This window comes from Balaenoptera acutorostrata, chromosome X, assembly GCF_949987535.1.
Source record: "Balaenoptera acutorostrata chromosome X, mBalAcu1.1, whole genome shotgun sequence".
Taxonomy (NCBI): domain Eukaryota; kingdom Metazoa; phylum Chordata; class Mammalia; order Artiodactyla; family Balaenopteridae; genus Balaenoptera; species Balaenoptera acutorostrata.
In genome coordinates, this window is record NC_080085.1 from 107,874,447 (window position 1) to 107,890,758 (window position 16,312).

Here is a 16,312-nt window from a genome sequence, read left to right on the forward strand (position 1 = left end):
AAATGTCACTCTTCCACTTCCCCCTCCCCCATCCAACAGCCGCCAACCCGTGAAGCCTTCCCCAGCTAGTCTGAACAGAAGAACTTGTTCTGTGGTCTTGTCCCAGAGCACTTTGTATGTAACTTTATTATAGCACTTATCACTTTGTGCTTACCTCCGTAGCCTCAGCTCACGTCTTTCTCTCCCACTAGCATGCGAACTACTTAAGAGCAGATGCCATATGTGAGTCATCCTATCTCCCAACACTTGATTAGTGTCTGGCACATAGTAGGGGTTCACATTATTTCAGTGAATTTAAACAACTAAGAAAGTCTAAAATTAACACTTTTTTTTTCTCTTTGTACAGAGATTAGTACTGAAGAGCAGCTAAGGCTCCTGCAAGAGGAGAAGCTTTGCAAAATCTGTATGGATAGAAATATTGCTGTAGTTTTTATTCCTTGTGGACATCTGGTCACTTGTAAACAGTGTGCTGAAGCAGTGGACAAATGTCCCATGTGCTACACAGTCATTACTTTCAAGCAAAAAATTTTTATGTCTTAATCTAACTACAGTAGGCGTGTTATATTCTTATTACCCTGATTGAATGTGTGATGTGAACCAACTTTAAGAAATCAACATTGAATTCCATTAGCATTTGCTACCAAGTAGGAAAAAAATGTAAACTGTGATATTATAGTTAGCAATCTAAAATTTGAATTTCTGGATTTTTCAGGATTTTAGCTGTATTATCTGTCCTATTTTTTCACTGTTATTTAATTGAAACCCTAGACTAAGAAGCATCATATTATTATAACTGATCACAATGTGTATTTGTAGTATACTGACTTAGATTTCTAAATGTAAGTGAATTAATCAACTGACTTTTTCATCCTTTTTAGATAAGCCTAACAAATGGAGCCTTCTTTGTAAACGTACAGATTAGAGTTAATCTCCCCAATCACATAATTTGTTTTGTGTGAAAAAGGAATGAACTATTCTACACTGGTAGAAAGATAGAGATTATTTTTAGATGTTTGTGTTTTAGGATTTTGTCCATTTTCTTTTAAAATTATACACATGTACTTGGGTGGATGATTTTTAAAAATGGTTTTGCCATTGTTAAAAGGGTATTTAATGATTGAATACCATCTAGCCTACATGTACTGACATGGAAAGATGTCAAAGGTATATTAAGTGTAAAATCAAGTGGCAAAACACTGTATAGAATGAGCCAAGTGAGGTGTGTGTGTTTTATATACGTATAGAACAGAAGATTTGGAAAGACAGGCACCAAACTGTTAAATGTGGTTTCTTTGGGGGGGGGGGGATGGGTCCCAGAGGGGCTTTACAGGGAGGGACCTTTCACTTTTTTTATTTTGTTCTGTTTGAATTTTTTATAAGTCTGTATTACTTTTGTAATCAGAATTTTTAGAAAGTATTTTACTGATTTAAAGGCTTAGGCATGTTCAAACGCCTGCAAAACTACTTACTGCTCAGCATCAGTTTTTCTAATCCAAGAAGGCAGGGCAGTTAACCTTTTTGGTGCCAATGTGAAATTTAAATGTTTATATGTTTTTCCTGCTTTGTGGATGAAAAATATTTCTGAGTGGTAGTTTTCTGACAGGTAGACCATGTCTTCTTCTCTTGTTTCAAAATAAATATTCCTGATTTTGTAAAATGAAATATAAAATATGTCTCAGATCTTCCAATTAATTAGTAAGGATTCATCCTTAATCCTTGCTAGTTTAAGCCTGCCTAAGTCACTTTACTAAAAGATCTTCGTTAACCCAGTATTTTAAACATCTGTCAGCTTATGTAGGTAAAAGTAGAAGCATGTTTGTACACTGCTCGTAGTTATAGTGACAGCTTTCCATGTTGAGATTCTCATATCATCTTGTATCTTAAAGTTTCATGTGCGTTTTTACCTTTAGGATGATTAAGATGTATATAGGACAAAATGTCAAGTCTTTACCTAAGTTTTTTGTTTTCTTGTCTAGTAATAGTAGTAGATACTTCTGAAATAAATGTTCTCTCAAGATACTTAAAAACCTCTTGGAAATTATAAAATATTGACATGAAAAGAAGAATAGTTGTTTGAATATTAAAGAGAAAATAAAACTTGAATAAGAACCAGTATATATTAAAAAAGAAAATGAAAGTTTAAAAATGCTTCATAGAACACCCAGGCAGAGATTCTCACAACAACCTGTTGTAGAGGTGAGTGAGGCATTTTACTGTAGAGAAAAGTTTGAGAGTGGAACTGTTAAAAGTTATATTTTTGTTGTATTTTCTAAGAGAAAGAGTATTATGGTCTCTTAACCTCTGTTGATTACTACTTTGATATTCATTTAAAGCACTGCAAATTTAAATGAGAATTTTTAAAATCAAATAATGACTGCCCTGTTTTTGTTTTACTATGTAAATCCTCAGTTCTTTACCTTTGCACTTTCTTCTACTTAGGTTTAGTTATATATTCATTAAGTTAAATTTTACATGTATAGTCTAAGCTTTAAATTTAAACTTAAATTACAAGGGGAGAAAAGTGTTAAAGTTTTAAAAATGTGTTTTCCAGGACACGTCAGCTCCAAGTCAGGTAGTTAGTTCAATCTAGTTGTTGGCCAAGGACTGAATTGTTTTAACATAAGGCTTTTCCAGTTCTGGAAGCCTCAGTTCATTAAAACTCTTTTAAAACTTGTATGTTTAGAGTTAAGCAAGACCTTTTTTCTCCCCATGAGTTGTGAAATTTAATGCATGAAGCTGATGTGGCTAACAAGTTTATTTTAAGAATTGTTTAGAAATGCTGTTGCTTCAGGTTCTTAAATCACTCAGCACTCCAACTTCTAATCAAATTTTTAAAGACTTACCAGTGTTTGTCTGTGTTTGCACTATGAAAAGCCCTGGATCCTTCCCATCTAATTGTGCAAAAAATGATCACTTGCAAGGTCAAAAATATAGCCAGATCCAAATCTCTGCCTCCCTTTCCCAAAATAGTTCTCAGTATCTACATGTAGACATTCCTTTTCTGTATAAAGTTCACTCTAAGATTTCAAAAGGCACCACCTGTTTTACTACATTTTAGTCATGCGAAGAGTCAAGTTGTTTTGTAATAAATAATTATCTTTATTCGTAATAATCTGGTGTGCTGATCAAAAGCCTTGTCTTAATTTTTGAGAAATGGGTTTAGTGTTTATAAAATAAATTCCAGTTTATTAATTAGTAGCTTTGTATTGCCTTTCCTACTAGATTTTTTGTTTGTTTTTATTTTTTTTTCCCTTTGGTTTGGGGCTAAGATGGGGTAGGATGGGTGTAGTGAATGTATATGATGTGATTTGGCCCTGTGTATTATGATCTTTTGTTGTTATATTATTTAAATGTTGGTAGTTTTTTTCCTGTTTTCATTTTAGTGGATAAAATTGGTATTTTGAACTCTGAATGGAGACTACCACCACAGCATTAGTTCCACGTGTCGTACCCTTTAGACCAAAATCATTGTTTTATTTCCTGCTCACCCAGTTGTTGAATATGGGGAAAAGGGGTGGAGGGGTGGGAGAAGTAGGATAGGTTGTGTATCATTTCCATTAGAAAAATAAGAAAACAGGAGGGAATATTTGACAAATATGGTTATTTTTAGCCAAATCTGCTTTAAAAAAGAAAAAAAGAGGTAACCATTTCTTCATCTGTGAAATGAGAATAGTACGTGTCTTACAAAGTTATGAGTTCAAGGAGGCCATATGTGTAAAATACCTGTTATAAATGTTAATTCCCTACCTAACACTCTTTTACCTTCCGTGGATATGCCTTGACTCTGGAAATATGGGCTAAAACTTAGGTGATAACTCTTTCAGTGACTGTTACTCATCTTTTTTGTTGTTTGTCATAGTCAAGATGCAAATTACAATGAACAAGTAGGTCAAGTCCTTAAAAATATTTAAATTCCTGTTTTAATAACTTGAAAAAAATATTCTTACCAAATTTAGTTGAGCTTTCCTAATAGAAACAGTTGGCTTATTCCCACTTTGATAATCAGTTTCAGTTTGACTCTTGTACACTTAGCACAATGTGAATTTCATTTGCAGCATAATAGAATCATAGGGTGTCAGAGCTAGAAGAGACCTTAGAGAGTATCTAAATTCATCCCTCTTGTTTTACAGATAAGGCAACTGAGGCTGAAAGGTGAAATGATTTGTTCAAAGCTATATAGCTAATTAGTGATAGCCCAGACTGGGACATAGTTTGAAGGTGAAAAACTTCAAGCTACCTCTCCAGGGAGGTCTCAAATGTTTATTTTTTCTTGTATACCATAACCTTCACTGCATATTAAATGATACTTTATAACTAATACAATAGGACAATCTTAAATACATATAGCTTCAAGTTGTACAATACTGCATTAATGTTTGGGCGGTAAGATTCTATTTTGAAGTCTAAAGTTTGCAGAAATGCATATAGATTTTTTGGCATTTATTACATTCTTGTGTATCATTGATGCAACATTTAAAATTACTATATATTTTGTCATTCTGTCTATACTTAGCAACAAATTTGCATTTTTTATTTGATGTAACAAAGGCTTTAATGTAATTTTTGTTAGAAGAGTTTGCATTTTTTTCATTACTGTTATACGTTATCTAACCTGACAACATGACTGATTCTTATGTCATTGTATTAGTGTTGTGAATAATCATGTGAAATGTGTGAGAGTACTATATTTGTGAATATAATTTTATGGCTGTTTTCATTTAGTAGAAACCTTTCCATCAGTATGGAAAACTAAGAAAATTGCTTTCTACTGTAAAATCTGGCAGTCATCATAGATTAAAGCTTATTTTTCTGTGAATAAAACTTATTCAATAAAGCCGTATTCTTTAAAATGATATCTTATTACTTAGTTTCATTTTCTCAGAAGAAAATAAAATACTTAAAAATACTAAAATGTAACCTCCTAAATATATCCTATGCCATTGGGCCAGGCAATAAGGTACACATCAAGTCAGATCATATTTAAAAAAAAAAAAAGACATCTGCTTTCACATTAATTTATAGAATTCTATAAGTGCATGAAAAATTAATTTTTAACATGTGTAAAAATATCAACCCCCCCCTCCGCACAAAGATTGGCCTGGTTGACTCAAGATACAGTATAGTCACCATAACAAGGCTTGAACAATCAAGAGACCTAAGAAGCCACTGCCCCTTTGAGGCAGGCAGCAGAGAAGGATTTTTGTGAGTCTGTAGAGGCAGCTGCCCAGAGAGTTTCAGAAGCTACAAGCAAATCTGGTGGAATAAAAAGTGAGGGAATAAAGGATCTTTAAAGGGAGAGAGAAATTTAGAAGAGGGCTATTTCCCCTACCCCTGCCTGCCCACAATGGAAGTTCCTAAATTGAGATTTGTATTTCAGGCCTAGTCTGTACAGTGACTGATTATTGAATCCTTGACTATGTTATCACTCTTATCTGAGATATACCATTAAGACTTTGTTTTAAATGCAGTCCACATTTTGTACATGTCAACTACACTTGCAATGAATATTGATGAAGATGTGAATTTTCAAAGCTTTCTCTTACAGAAATTTTCAAACTTACATAAAAGTAGAAAGGGAAATATAATGAGCCCCATGGTAATCATCATTCAGCTTCAACAAATAACATTTTGCCAGTCTTCTTTCATCTAGGACTCTCCCTCCCTTTATTTATTTTTAGATTTAATTTATTTATTTATTGCTGATACATTCTAGAATAAATCCTAGACATTATATTATTTCTCCTGTAATTACCTTGTTACATACCTATACCAGATTAGAACATTTTTTAAATTGTGAATTATTAGCACCGCTATTACTGCTAAATTTTAATGGACATCTAAATAAGAATTAAAGGCAACTTTATTCCCCCTTTCACCCTATTTGAAGATTAAGGTAAATAAACCCCCTCAAAACTGATATTATCGGGGCTTCCCTGGTGGCGCAGTGGTTGAGAATCTGCCTGCTAATGCAGGAGACACGGGTTCGAGCCCTGGTCTGGGAGGATCCCACATGCCGCGGAGCGGCTGGGCCCGTGAGCCACGGCTGCTGAGCCTGCGCTTCTGGAGCCTGTGCCCCGCGACGGGAGGGGCCGCGATAGTGAAAGGCCCGCGCACCGCGATGAAGAGCGGTCCCCGCACCGCGATGAAGAGTGGCCCCCACTTGCCGCAACTGGAGAAAGCCCTCGCACGAACCAAAGACCCAGCATAGCCAAAAATAAATAAATAAATAAATAAATAAATAAATAAATAAAAATTAGTTTGTAAAAAAAAAAAAAAAACTGATATTATCATTTAAAAAATACTTCTAGGGAGTTCCCTGGGCATCCAGTGGTTAAGACTCAGCGCTTTCACTGCCGTGGCCCGGGTTCAATCCCTGGTCGGGGAGCTAAAGATCCCACAAGCCACGTGGCGCAGCCAAAAAGAAAAAAAAAAATTTAAATGATCGTCTCACTATTTCATTTGTAGTTTGCTTATAGATTGTAGAGTAAATGTGGTGCCTATTAAAAGTTGATAGGCTAACTTGCAACAACATGGATGGACCTAGAGAGTATTATACTTAGTGAAATAAGTCAGAGACAAATACTGTATGATATCACTTATTTGTGGAATCTAAAAACTAAAACTAATATATAACAAACAGATTCACAAATACAGAGAACAAACTAGGGGTGAGGGAGCAGGTAAGGGACAAGACAGGGGTATGGGATTAAGAGATACAAACTACTATGTATAAAATAAGCAACAAGGATATATCATACAGCACAGGGAAATATAGCCATTATTTTGTAATAACTTTAAATGGAGTATAATCTAAAAATATTGAATCATGGTGTTATACACCTGAAACTAATAAAATATTGTAAATCCACTAAACTTCTATTTAAAATTTTTTAAATTAAAATAAAGGTAGGCTAACTGCATGGTGTGTGGATACCTAGTGGTTCTCAAAGTGTGGTCTGGGGACCAGCAGCACCTGCATCACCTGGGAACTTGTTAGAAATACAAATTGTTGGGCCCCAACCTAAACCTAGTGAATCAGGAACTCTGGGGTATATAACACAGCAGTCGGTGTTTTAACAAACCCTCTAGGTGGTTCTGATACAGGCTAAAGTTTGAAAACCACTGGCATATGGTATGGGGTCCGAATCCAGAGATAACTAAATGGCTGAAACCTGTGTTAAATTGATGTAGCTCTCTGCAGATGACTGTCATCCTTAACCTTTCTTCTCCTTGTAACTCACTGTTAATCCAGTCCTGTATTTTCTCCTACTACCAAAATGCGAAGACTTAAAATGCAACATCCTGAAAATCACTTCTGATTCCGCTTTTCAACAAAATTTTCTTGCATACAGTACTCTTTGAATTTGATAATGAAAATCATTCTTCAGCCCCTACACTGCCAAGTTCAGAATAGCCTCACATTGCTCATTGCCATTAAACTGTCCTCCAATCAAGCAGTGAAAGGGTTAAGTATTTGAAGTCTCACTTATAAGCACTAGTGTGACAGCAATTAGTTGAAATTGTACAGAACAGACCTGCACTTCTAGAAAGAGCCAAAGCTTCAGTGAAATGTGAGCAGTTAATCTACAAATGATAGAGTTGGAAGTGGTCAGCCTCTCTAATTCATAATAAGTAGCAGTTCTGAATTCTTTTTTTAGGTCTGAAATTTTTAAAGTGTGGCACAAAAGACAATTCTTGTAGTGGGTTTAGGTCTCTAAAGGTCTTCAGAGTTGCATAAATCCACACTAAGGTCAATATTGGTCTCTAACTGTATCCAAAATAAAAATCTTAAGGTAGATAAAGGCTAGATGAAAGTCAGACTTAGTTTTCTTTTCTTTTCCTGCAAACTACTAATTTGCTTATAACAAACACTTCCATAACCTAGCCATTTGGCTTTGTATAGATTTGGTCTGTTTAGAGTTTTTTTTTCCAATCTTATTGTGTTTAATTTGATATTTCCAAGACCCTATATGCACCATAACTAGTGACTACAGCATAAGAAATCTTTTGCACGGGCCTATGCTTGTTAACTTTAGGCTTATGAGTAAATAGTAGAAGAATACTGGTTCAAAACAAATAAGGAATAAGAACCCAAGAGAAACCAAACTTTATTTCCCCCTTTTATTTTCCCAGAAGAATTTAAATATTCAAAAAAAGACTAGGGTATAATTAATTGAGGTAATAGTACTTAAAAAATGATCTTGCTTCAAAATCTAATTCTTGTTTCAGAGAATTTTATGTTTCAAAAATATTTTTTACATCCAATATTATAAATGTCCATTTGTTACAAAAACTTTTGAGCTTTTTTTTAAGTCTGTGTTGTGTTTTAACTTTATTTCGTTACTAGGTACTAGGGATTTCTTTTGAATTCCATTAGCTTAAATAAGGGACTTTGCATTTTTGGCTAAAGCATCAAAAATGTATTTTCTCATTAAATGTTGGAATTTTGTTTGGCAGTGATTAGGCTCTCCTTCTGCCAGATTACTGACAATTGGATTGAGGAAGGAAAAAAGAACACACGAGTATGTTCATGAACAATTACTGATGTTTTAGAGGAACTTAAGTTGAAAACAAAGACCCCAAATTTCCCCCGTAAAATTAATCTGAAGTGGAGAAAAACTTGCTAAAAATTATTTTATTTTTCATTAAATAAACATTGTGCAGGGATTTCCTAGCAGAAATTTAACAAAGGCCTGTGTTAATCATTAAGAGAATGACCTGACTCACCTGGAAAAACTTGTTTTTCTTTCACCTAGATTTTTGTTTGTTATTTGACTACTAAAAAGAATGTACTGTACTTACGCCTTTCTTGGTTTTCTACTGTAAATATTTCAGATACATTATGTTCTTATAGCTCATATAAGAAGTAAAGGACTTCCTTGGTGGCATAGTGGTTAAGAATCCACCTGCCAATGCAAGGGACACGGGTTTGATCCCTGGCCTGGGAAGATCCCACATGCTGCAGAGCAACTAAGCCCGTGCACCACAACTACTGAGCCTGCGCTCTAGAGCCCACGAGCCACAACTACTGAGCCTGCGTGCCACAACTACTGAAGCCCGCGTGCCTAGAGCCCGTGCTCCGCAACAAGAGAAGCCACCTCAATGAGAAGCCTGTGCACCGCAACGAAGAGTAGCCCCCACTTGCCGCAACTAGAGAAAGCCCGCGCACAGCAACGAAGACCCAATGCAGCCAAAAAAAATTTTTTTAATAAAATAAATAAATTTTAAAAAAAGAATTAAGTAAAAAGACCTATACTTAGTATGAGTTATAAATCAATATATGGTCATTTATATGTAACGAAATGTAACAAAAATATTAATACATGGGGATAAGTATCCCTGCTCCACCTACCTCAGAGGATTGTTGCAAGGATCATATGAGTAAATGTACATGAAAGAGCTTCAAGAAGTATAAACTATATAAGCCCAAGGAATCATTCCTCTAATTAGAGTTTACTAATTATGGGTTAGTTTCATACAAAATGAAACAGTTGTGGACCAGTATCTGATTAATCAAGGATGTATAGTGATGAAATTCACTTATACAGTTTCTTGACCATTTCCGTGGCTCTCAAAATCCTTTACATACATTATCTCTTTGCCTTCCACTCTCTACATGGTTACTCCTGTGTTTAAATCAGAAGTGTATGGGTAATGGCACAGAGATAATTGGAGAAATTGTTGCTGTACAATTGTGGAAATTGTGTTCATAAACTCTGCCATTCAAGTGGCCCTTAAATAGATTTACTTGGTCAGTCAGGCCAGCTCTGTTTTCTAACATATGAAAATAAGACTATATAAAACAGATAAATTCAGGGAGGATAAAATAATTGGTCTGGTACTCTTGCACTATGCCGTTGTGTCTCTCATTCATTATAGTCACAGCACCTCTATAATTTACAGCTGAAGAACCCCAGACATAGAGGTTACCTGACTCACCTAAATCATATGGTGAATCACGAGTCGAGCTGTTCTCATAGGCAGTGAATATGTTTCTGGCTAATTTTTGGCATGAATTAGCTAAGTTGGCAGCCTCACTGTCTGAACTTTGAGTGTATACGTCCAAATCCAGGCTTTTTTTTGTACAGCAAGACCTGGCTGGCCATATGATACCAAACCACAAAGCCAAATAGAAGTAATAAATAGGTATATGTGGTCCTTAGCATGTCTACTCAACTAGAATTGAAAAATTAAAGTAATTCTAAAAAACAAAATTGATTAACTATGTTTCTGATCTTAAGAATTTGGAAATGAGGAAGAGAATGTTTCACTATGTTGCCAAGGCAAACCTTGGAGGTCAGGAACCATGTCTTCCTAATCACTATGTTCCCAATGACTAGCATGCTGTCTAGTCCATTAATAAGCAGAGTTAATTTTTTCAATACATAGATGTATGAGTGAAGGAATGAAAGAACAAATTAGTAAATGAACGGAGTGGGAAAGCCTCATCTAAAAGTTGTGCGTTGACAAATATAATACAATTTGGAATCAATACTGACTTTCTACAAATTTCATTTTTGTTTTTTTAATGCACCAACATTAAACACCTACTACGTACCAGGCTCTGTGCTAGATGCTAGGGAATCCATCCTATCACTGAAGGGCAATAGGAACTGTATCTAATTCAAACTTTGGGGAGGGTGTTGGGGGGGCAGTATTCTGGAGTACGGGGCCCTTGCAGTAGTCAAGGAGGTGGCGGAAGGGATTTCTGCCTAGGAGAGAAGCATGTGCAGAGCTCAGAATCAAGAAAGTCTGACATATCTGAAGACTAAAAATGGAGGTTTTGAATGAGAGGTCTAAAGGCATTTGCTGGGAATCCTCAAGGCCATTTTGTGTGTGCTAGGTCTCCTTGGGTATAAATTTTGGATCAGTTTGGTTTTCTTTCCCCCTACAGATTAGAGAAATTCAAGATGGTATGATGGGTTTTGAATTTCTGAGCACGAAACCGGTAAGTTTTTTCTAAAGCAGGTTTTGTGAGGTATGTTGGGGTATAAAGGAAAGGATATTCACTCACCAGGCAACCATCACCTTTTCTAGCCTTTGCTGAGGCTGGACGGTATATACAAGGCTCACACAAGTTTCTTTTTATTTGAAATATATATTCAAATTAAGCCACCTTGTTTAATACGTTTAATGAAACCTTGTTTCACTTCATCGTTGACCTCCACCAGTGTCTCTTAATCCTATTCAATCATACCAACAGTGTGTATTAATTGCTTGCGGGTGTACACAGAAGTTCTGGGAGATAAGTGATAGAAGAAAGTAACACCCAGGCTGGGTCCTCCTGCAGTTTATAGTCTTGGTAGCAGAAAGAGATTTACATTCATCATTCACAAGGTATTCCCCCATTCCAAACATAATGCAGCGACCACTGGTAACCACGGTGTTGTTTAACTCAAAACAAATCAAAGGAACAAAAGAGTGTAAATATAGTGTGATACAGAGCTAGATTGTGTGGTATAGACTAACATTATTACAGGAACAAAGAAGGACAAATGAGGGTGTGGCCCAATAATTGGAGCAGGTTTCATCAGAGTGGTGCGACCAAAGCTACAGGACCTGAGATTGTTGAAGGCTGTTCAGATACTAAAATTTTATGATTGTATGTGATATATTTGTTGTTGTTGTTGTGTTGTTTTGTTTTGCTTTCTATGCAAGGTTAATGGAGGACAAAAGTACCCACTTGGGCTGTTATGCTATAGGCTTCTGTGTGTGTTCTGGCATGTGTCTTGAATAATATTTTAATATATTTCCATACACATTCCATTAAATAATGACTCTTTGAACAGCATTTTATCTTAAAAGGAATTCAGCCTCCATTGCTTCTAAGGAAAAATTAGAAGCCAAAATTCCCTCAAAGTCCTGCTCAAGCATTCCCTCTTCATTGGGAAATGGTCAATTAATTCAAATAACACATCAGGAACGGGAGCAACTCAGCAGGTGATTCATGGTGTGATTGAAAGGGCCTGGTACCCTTTCTATGACAGTTTCTTCATCTGTCTGTAGGAAATAATGGTCTCACAGAGGTGTTATGAAAAATAATTAAAGTTGGTAATGTGCTTTGAGATCCATGGATGAACTGCGCTTTCAAAGTGCATAATTACACACCACAGTCAGTCTCTCAGGCTGGTTTCCTCTACTCAGTCTTTCACAGGTATTTAAAATGACCCAGTTCAGGTAGGTTTTCCTTGTTCTCAAGTTGCTACTACATTTTTTAGCCACTGATACCAGTCGCCTCTAAAATGTTTAGAATACAACCCACAGTAGTAGTAAAGACCACTAATCCTTTGGCTTTAGGATTTTTAAAGTCTTTTCTTTGGGGGAGTTTAGTTTTCCAGATCACTCTCTACCTTCATTCTCAATCTTTCCACTTCCGTTGGCTCACTTATCTCCTCTCTGACGCCAGTCCCAACAGATTGTAAAAGATCAGCTCAGTGGCTTCACTGAAACCAAACAGGAGGTCCCTCTTCGCTTTGCTTAATACTTGATAATTTCATCTTTGCTGTTCTTATTCCTCTTCTTTCCCTCCTCCCCTCTCCCCCATTTTAATTGGCCTGTTGGAAACACCCAGCAGGTGAAATTCTTTAGATGACTCCACAGCAGGAGAGGAAAAGAGATGCTGAAATCCAAATGTTGAGTTGTTGGGTGGGGGGAGGAAAGAGGCTAGGATTGGCCAAGCAGAAAACAAGAGGGGAGATGGGAGCAAGATGTTGTGACAACATCCAAGTCTATCTGGGTAGTAAGGGGAAACCTAGAACAACAAAACCAACTGAGAACACATGAGAAAAGAACCATTGACCCCTAACCTGGGCAGCCTTCCCACAAACTCCTTTTGCCATTTTGCCATTTGAGAGAAGGAAGCAAGAGAACGTGGTATTGCTCCGCATCACAGGAAAAACAACGTCAAGCGTATATTTCGTAATGCCCTTGGATTCACAGTGACATCTTTATGTTCAAAGGAAAGCACACTTCTTCTGAACGTTTGGTTCCAAGATGGAATATGAAATGGAATCTGAGACTATGAGTATAAATCAAACTTTTCTTAAGCGCCTTTTGAATTCTGCCATTTATCAATATGTGTTACAATTTCAACATCTGAATCTCGGGCAAAAGCTTTCCTTCATTCCCCCCAACCCCAATGTTCTGTCTGCACTGCCTGGTGGGGGGAGGGGGCAGAGTTTCCTTTAATAGAAACCACTGCCTGAAGCAGTGCCCATGCTGAAGGGCTTCAGTTGCCGTCACTAAATTAGAACTTTACCAGAGTAAAATATCCAGAGACTGGGTCAATTTTACTCTTTTACTTTGCTGGTAGGAAATATTTTCCTTCAAATGGAGTAAAAAACACAGAGGGCTTTTACCGTTCTTGAAATACTGTAGCACTGCATATGCTTCTCACTCTAAGTGCAGAAAACTTTTGAAAAGTTATCTATTTATATAACATTTTGGAAATGACGAAATGTAAGAAATGGAGGACGGATTAGTGGTTGCCACTAATCTGACCGCCTAGCCAGTGCTTTTCCAAAAAAGGGACGTGTAAGAAACAAGATGTAAAGGTCACTGAACTAAAAATCAAAAGAAATAGATTTTATTAGTAGCTCTGCCATTGTATGTTTTGAAAAGATACAAAATACAGACTTTTTTTTATATAATGAGAAGGGGAGATCAGAGGGAGGTGGGTGTGGTTATAAAAAGGCAACTTGAAGAATCCTTGTGGTGTAGAACTGTTCTGTATCTTGACTGTGGTGGTAGGTACATGAATCTACACGGGTGATAAAATTGTATATAAATTAATACAAACATGCATGCATGCACACACAAACACACGTACACAAATTAGTACAATTAAAACTGGGGAAATCAGAATAAGACCAGTGGATTGCATCAATGTCAATATTCCGTTGGGATATAATACTACAGTTTTACAAGATGTTAACACTGGGAAGACCTGGGCAAAGTGTACAAGGGATCTCTCTGTATTATTTCTTATAATTGTAGGCAAGTCTACAATTATCGCAATAAAATTTTCAATTTTAAAATAGTTAACCAGGTCTTTTCTAGGCCCCACTCAAATAGCATAGGCAAAGAGACAAACTACCCATGGCTGAGATAAAGAGAAGAAAGCTGGACCCTGAAGACTGACTGACCCAGAACCAGAGTTTGATAAATCAGAAAAGAAGAAAAAAAGGTTTTTGGTTACAACTTAACATTCCATGTAAAGGATTTAGTTTACAAATTAGTAAAAAAGATGCTGAATTGTACAATATTTATTTCTCTTTAAAGTTGGTCTAGGGCTTCCCTGGTGGCACAGTGGTTAAGAATCCGCCTGCCAATGCTGGGGACACGGGTTCGAGCCCTGGTCCGGGAAGATCCCACATGCCGCGGAGCAACTAAGCCCGTGCGCCACAACTACTGAGCCTGTGCTCTAGAGACTGCGAGCCACAACTACTGAACCCATGTGCCACAACTACTGAAGCCTGCGCGCCTACAGCCTGTGCTCCGCAACAAAGAGAAGCCACTGCAATGAGAAGCCTGTGCACCGCAACGAAGAGTAGCCCCCGCTCGCCACAAATGGAGAAAGCCTGCACGCAGCAACACAGACACAACACATCCAAAAATAAATAAATAAATAAATTTTTAAAAAAATTAAAAAAAAAGAAATGGTAAAATTTATTAAAGAAGAAAAAGACAAAGTTGGTCTAAGATATGAACTTTAAAATACAACTGTAATGGGGATATATATATGTATATGTATAGCTGATTCACTTTGTTATAAAGCAGAAACTAACACACCATTGTAAAGCAACTATACTCCAATAAAGATGTTTAAAAAAAAATAAGATAAGGGGCTTCCCTGGTGGCGCAGTGGTTGAGAATCTGCCTGCTAATGCAGGAGACACGGGTTCGAGCCCTGGTCTGGGAAGATCCCATATGCCACGGAGCAGCTGGGCCCGTGAGCCACAGCTACTGAGCCTGCGCGTCTGGAGCCTGTGCCCCGCAACGGGAGGGGCCGCGATAGTGAAAGGCCCGCGCACCGCGATGAAGAGCGGTCCCCGCACCGCGATGAAGAGTGGCCCCCACTTGCCGCAACTAGAGAAAGCCCTCGCACGAACCGAAGACCCAACACAGCCAAAAATAAAAATAAATAAATAAATAAATAAAGTAGCTATTAAAAAAAAAAAATGCAAAAAAAAAAAAAAAAAAAGACTAATACGAGAGGTTCCCCATCATTGTTAAAAAAAAAAAAATAAGTAAGATAAAAAGATGTAATGTACAGCACAGGGAATATAGCCAAAATTTCATAATAACTATAAATGGAGTATAATCTATAAAAATAATGAATCACTATGTTGTACACCTGAAACTAATATAATTTGTCCATTATACTTCAATAAAAAATATAAATTAAAAAAAAAATACAACTGTAGAGGGAGATCAGCTTGGTGCTTTGTGACCACCTAGAGGGATGGGATAGGGAGGGTGGGAGGGAGGCTCAAGAGGGAGGGGATATATGTATACATAGAGCTGATTCACTTTGTTATACAGCAGAAACTAACACAACACTGTAAAGCAATTATACTCCAATAAAGATGTTAAAAAAAACAACAACTGTAGACAAGGACTTACTGTATAGCACAGGGGACTATATTCAATATCTTGTAATAACCCATAACGGAAAAGAATCTGAAAAAGAACATATTTTATATATATATGTATAACTGAATCACTTTGCTATACACCTGAAACACTGTAAATCAACTATACTTCAAGTAAAAAAAACAAATAACTGTACCTCCTAATGCCTATTTAATTATTTTATTATAGAATTCTATTTTTATGAATAAGGGTGAGGAAATCATGCTGCTGTCTGGGCGGAAATTTGTCTTAACCCAGGTGCCATCACTGTGAAATGACTGCTTCGGATTTGTTTGGAGAAATGAATAAATCTTATAAAGGTTAAATCTTCACACTAAGAGTATCAAGTGTCAGCAAATGTAGATACAGATTTTTTTGGGGAAATGAAGAAAAATATTAAGTCTAGGTTTTGAATATATATTTGAACCAAAAAGGTAGCAGTAGATAAGACCAAAGTGAGATGCAAAAGACTCTAGTTGTAGCCACTGATATTCTCAGTTAGATAATTATTATCCTGAGGGAATAAAAGGGGAAAAACCAGCTTAGCCCATCTGTTTAAGTATTAAAAGATTCTCCAATTAAATTATCCTGTGTGAGTCAATAATGAGGTAATTCAGATAGAATCAAACTAATAAACACCTTGATACAGAACTGAAAAGAACTCCGGGTCAAAGTCAAA

The 16,312-nt window shown here is 36.5% G+C and overlaps 1 protein-coding gene across 3 annotated transcripts in view; it reads left to right on the forward strand.

Moving 5' to 3' along the window:
* The window catches only part of XIAP (X-linked inhibitor of apoptosis), a 45,870-nt gene extending 41,017 nt beyond the window's left edge, over window positions 1-4,853 (forward strand). For all 3 annotated transcript variants that reach the window (XM_007184578.2, XM_057538799.1, XM_007184580.2), the window contains one exon: window positions 347-4,853. In XM_007184578.2, coding sequence (XP_007184640.2) covers window positions 347-540 — 194 coding nt within the window. In that variant the 3' untranslated portion in view covers window positions 541-4,853. The remainder of the gene's footprint in view (window positions 1-346) is intronic.
* The last annotated feature ends 11,459 nt before the right edge of the window (window positions 4,854-16,312 follow it).